Raw genomic sequence first — 5,612 nt, 5'->3', positions numbered from 1 at the left:
GTTGATGGTGAAGAATCAGAGGTCGGTCCACGTCAAACATGTCACCGAGGACACGGTGGTTTGGTGGATGGTCTGTTTTTAGGAAAGCAGCAGAGAACTCATGACTTCTACAAACATGCCGGTTCATTTCTCTGGATCTCCACAGAACTGAGACACATGGACCTTCTGAACCCCAAAACCTGCAACAGGAGGCTTGTTCATTTATAAATATAATCATGACAATGATCAACTTTCTGACAGTCCTTGAATTATACGTGTTTGACTTTTGTTTTCATCTGAAAAGCAACAGCTTAGAATTATAATATTTTATTGAAATCATTTTATTCTTCATGTCCCATTAAAAAAATACCACCAGTAAACCATTTGCTCTAAATTCTGTAAAAAAAAAAAAACATACATTTTGTGCTTCTTGGTGCAACTGAGAAGTCATGATCGACTCACCTGCAACCAAAAGTTATGTGACAGAAATTCAGAGAGTTTCCAGGTTGAACTGCAGCCAGTGTTTCCTCAGAGAGACTGAGAGGAAAATAAAACAAACTGGATCAATAAATAAATGCAGCACGGCTCAGAAACAGTGAACAGAGGAGCAGGTTGTTGGACGATACATCCAGCTGATGGTGGAACATCTGTCTAGAGCTGATGAGCAGAGTGGAGAGGAAAAGTCTGGAGACATGGAGATAGTTCAATATTTACAGTATGTGGAAATAAAATGAGCATAAAGAGACAAGAAATGACAAAAACTAGACACAGAATAATGCAACTGAGAGAGAAAATAACAAATACAAGACGCAACAGTGAGGAAAAATGCACAGAAGCTGCTCGTGTACAGAGTTAAAAAGTTAAATCTGCCATGAAACTTGTTCAGATCAACAAGTTTCTCATTCTTATTGGATTATTCAGTTTAAACTACAACAGAAAAAATGCAGAGAGAAATGAGAACAATGAGGATACAGTGAGGAAAAGCAGCAAAAAACACACCAAAACTGCTCATGTTCAGACGGTTAGAAGATTACATCTGACACTAATAAAATAAAAAAATAATTATACTAATAATTAAAAATAATAATAAAATAAGTGAGGAAAAATGAGACACTGAAACTGCTCGTGTTCAGAGGGTTAAAAAGTGTAATTTGTCATAAAACATCTTCAAATTGACAAATTTTCATTATTAATAACAGATTTAGTTTGAACTAAAACAGAAAAAAAGCAGAGAAATGAGGATACAGTGAGGAAAACTGAGACGGCAGCAAAAAATGCACCAAAGCTGCTCGTATTCAGAGGGTTAGGAGATTACATTTGACATAAAAGTGGTTCAAATCGACAAGTTTTTCAGTGTTGGTAACGTATTTAGTTTAAACTACGACAGAAAAAATACGGCGAGAAATGAGAAAAATGAGGATACAGTGAGGAAAACTGAGACGGCAGCAAAAAATGCACCAAAACTGTTGGTATTCAGAGGGTTAGAAGGTTAAATTTGACACTAATAAAATAAAAAAATAATTATACCAATAATTAAAAATAATAATAAAATAAGTGAGGAAAAATGAGACACTGAAGCTGTTCTTGTTCAGAGGGTTAAAAAGTGTAATTTGTCATAAAACATCTTCAAATTGACAAATTTTCATTATTAATAACAGATTTAGTTTGAACTAAAACAGAAAAAAAGCAGAGAAATGAGGATACAGTGAGGAAAACTGAGACGGCAGCAAAAAATGCACCAAAGCTGCTCGTATTCAGAGGGTTAGGAGATTACATTTGACATAAAACTTGTTTAAATCCACAAGTTGTTCTTTGCTATTAACATGTTTAGTTAAAACTACAACAGAAAAAATACGGCGAGAAATTAGAAAAATGAGGATACAGTGAGGAAAACTGAGACGGCAGCAAAAGATGCACCAAAACTGCTCGTGTTCAGAGGGTTAGAAGGTTAAATTTGTCATAAAACTTGTTTAAATCCACAAGTTTTTCATTGCAATTAACAAATTTAGTTTAAACTACAACAGAAAACAGAGGCCACAGTGACTTCGGCAAACTGAAGTGAGTTGATGGGAAATAAAGTGGAATCATCCTTTAAATCCAACCAGGTGGAAACGCTGAAGTGTCCAACGTGTGCAGTTCTCAGCTTGCAAACCTCCAACAATAATAAAACAAACCGTCATCAGAAGCCAGCGTCACCAACCAGGTTGTCAGTGAGGCGTTCGGTGGCCGCTACCTTCCAGTTTGACTCCTTCGCTCCGGTTTCTTGGCTCCACCCGGCAGTCATTTCCCAAACACACCTCCCCTCCTCCCTCCCTCCTCCGGCCCGCTCCGTAAAAGTCCCTGTTCTGGGCCAAGTCCGTCTCTCACCTCCTCCACCTGAAGCTCATTCAGCTGCAGAGCCGGAAGCCTCCACCAACATCCACCTGGTTAACGGGATTTACACAGATTGTTCTTTTTCTATTTTAATTTTTGTGGACCTGCCGTGGCTCATGTGGAATAACCTGCATCCTGGAGCTCCTGGACACTGATGGATCCTCACCTGGAGCTGGAGGAGCTACACCAGTCACCACTAAATCCACTTTTTAGTCACATTTACGACAGAAATGTGACTTTTTCCCCAGAAGGACTGACCTCACACTGAACATCACAAGTGTTTTTCTTTCCACTGATGACAAAGGTGATGTTTTTTTTCCTCCTTCTTGCACAATTTTGATGATTCCATGTCATTCCTGCTCAGGTAGAAACTTGCCTCTCTGCTCTTCTAATGAACTCACGTCGCTGCTTCAGGGAAGGAATCCAGACGCTTTATTAATTAGGAAACGTGTTGCTGGTCGCCTTCTTAATTTCCCTCCTGAGCGTCCAGATGTAAGCTTCAGGGATAGCTGCACCTGCCCCCTCCGGCCGCCGTTGCCCCTCTAATCTGACAGTCTGCTGGTTATCTGCCCCGGGGCGTCCGGCCTGGCGGCTCTAATCCGTCGTGGATCTCACGCTGAGCGGAGAGAAAACGGGAACGAATCCCAGACGGACTCCGACCACAGGGGGCACTTTTGAAGTTTCCAAGTAATTCAGAAACAAACTAGAAACGGGGATTATTGATCGATTAAACGATAAGATGGAGCCTTCACCTGATTTAACATGAGAATAGATGCAAAAGCTGTAAGATATGAGTTTGATTCATCACTAGATGAAATTAGAATAAGTCACTAAAATGTGACCAGAATAGAAAAACAAGAAATGAGTTGCTCCATCGCAAACCATCAAATTTCTGCTCAGCCTTCTTTGATTTGCCTGAAATTTTTATAGCATCAAATGTGGATATTTGTTTAGATATTTGTGAAATTTGACATCCATATGTCAAATAATTTCCAAGATATTTTATTTTAAAAATCACCCGTCGACCCACTTTTTTTTTATCCCATTTTTTTTCCCCCCACATTAAAATTTGAGGAAGTTTGAACAAAAATATCTCAGGAATGATTAAAGATAAAAGCCTGAAATTTCCACTCAGTTCATTTACATTTATTACATCTGAAAATGAAACATGTGCCTGTATTAAACATATATTTCTTAGTTATTTTAATGAACTCTATTTAAGGAACGTGGATCAGACTGTCCACGTCTGCTCAGTCAGTCAACGAAAATGACAGTTTTTTTCATTTTTGTGACCAAGTGTTTCATATTAAAACTGTTCTAAATGTTTATTTCTGTATTAATGTGACCTCCAGCTACGTGTGGTTCAGTAAATATCACCAGCTAACTTCTGCATTATCAGGTTTTTGTTAATATGAGCTCAGAGACGAGAGTTTTCATCATATCGTCACCTTTTTTTTCATATTTCAACTCAACCATAATCAGAGATTATTTAACCTACTTGTCCAATATTCCAGATTCTGAATCAACGACATGATGAGAAATTGGAGTGAAAATTTCAGGTTTCTATCTTTAATAGTTTCTGAGATGTTGTTGATTAAACAGCCTCAAATGTTAACGTGCAAAACAAAAAGTGGGTTGTCCTTTAAAACACTTTTATTTCAGAAAGTATTTAATCCATCAAGCTAAAAGTTCACAGATATCATTTTAAATATTCATAGTTTATGATGAAAAAGCTTCAAGCGACTCAGAGCTGAAGGTTTGAAATCATACCAGCAATGAAGCATCCAAAAAGAATCGCTGAAAGTATTCATGCTTTTAAAGTAATCGGCTGTTTAGCAAAAGTGGTAAATATGAGCCTCCACAGTAGCTACAGGAGCTAACAGCAGGTTTAAATGTGTTTCAGTCGACCTTCAATGAGCTGCTGACATCCAAACCAAACCCTGTCGCCTCCTTAATATCATAATAATATAACGTTAATATAATAATATATATATTTATAATACATTTCAGATTCAAGTCAAGTCATCGTTTGCATCCTGCCGCTGTGATCTAAATGTTTGGGTTTCATCAGGTTTCATCTGAACTGATCTGATCACCAACTAAATGAGGCGTCTGTAATTTAAACATCTTCTTGCTGAAGATTTACAGGAATTTTTACGATAAAAGTGACGACGGTCGACCTGATAATCAAATGTTGTTCTCAAACTTAGAGGATCAGTGCAAAGTCAGTATTTATACAAAAAGCTGGAAAGTCAGTGTTTCCTGAACCGTTGTTATCGTCCATCGATCTCTGTTTGGTTCAATTGCAGACATTATCTCATGAAAACACAGAGAATCAGACAAACAGACAAGGATTTTGACTTTGTTCTTTGGTTTGTAACAGTAAAAACTAGCATGTAGGATTTATTCTGAAAAGGTTAGAAGCATAAAAAATAAGTTTTGATTTAAATGTTGACTGTAAAATTCCCAAACAAGCCAGAAGTGAAAAATCTACATATTTTTTCATTTTATTTGTTATTTACACATAGAGTGTCATTATTTTACAGTGTGTGGTTATTAAATTAGTCTGTTTTAATGTAGTCACATAAAAAAATCACTCAAAAACAAAACAAAACATTAATTTACAGAAGTTTTCACAGTTTCAAAAGAAACGAAACATTTTTTTGGTCACTTTTTTGGCCATATTTTCATATTTGTTTTTGGTTTTTTTACATTTAATTTTTTTAAATAATTTTATATATATATATTGTCTAAGTTTTATTTAAATGTTGAATATAAAAAGCCAAAAAAGGGCAAACCTGTAAATAACATCTGCAGCTTCTTAAAAATAAATAAATAAATAAAATATTTTACAGCTATTTTCATAGTTTCAAAAAAAAATTGTCATCTTTTCTTAAAAGTTGACTATATAAATCAAAAACAAGCCAAAACTGTAAATAGCATTTAATTATTATTTTACACATAGGGGCTCATTATTATACAGTGTGTGGCTATTAAATTGTGCTGTTTTAATGTATTTACCTTAAAAAAAAATCACCTAAAAATATGATTATTTTACAGATATTTCCAAAAACTAAAATAAAATACAACATTTCTTGTCACTATTTTTGGCCATATTTTTTAAAACATTAAAAACATTAATTTAATTAATTTAATGTGTCAAAATAATTTATTTGTGTATTTTTACAATAAATTATTATTTTTATTTTTTACAGTGCACAAGCAGAATAAATCAGGCCAAAGGAGAAAACAAACCAAAC

The 5,612-nt window shown here is 35.3% G+C and overlaps 1 protein-coding gene across 1 annotated transcript in view; it reads left to right on the top strand.

Moving 5' to 3' along the window:
• Nucleotides 1-2,578: 2,578 nt before the first annotated feature.
• The window catches only part of has3 (hyaluronan synthase 3), a 13,277-nt gene continuing 10,243 nt past the window's right edge, over nt 2,579-5,612 (top strand). Inside the window, exon 1 of the mRNA XM_008304471.1 lies at nt 2,579-2,656. Coding sequence (XP_008302693.1) covers nt 2,648-2,656 — 9 coding nt within the window. The 5' untranslated portion in view covers nt 2,579-2,647. The remainder of the gene's footprint in view (nt 2,657-5,612) is intronic.

The sequence above is a fragment of the Stegastes partitus genome, unplaced genomic scaffold (assembly GCF_000690725.1).
Source record: "Stegastes partitus isolate 25-593 unplaced genomic scaffold, Stegastes_partitus-1.0.2 Scaffold2234, whole genome shotgun sequence".
NCBI classification, from domain to species: domain Eukaryota; kingdom Metazoa; phylum Chordata; class Actinopteri; family Pomacentridae; genus Stegastes; species Stegastes partitus.
Note: the sequence above shows the minus strand (reverse complement) of the source record. Positions and strands in the feature narration are given on the sequence as shown.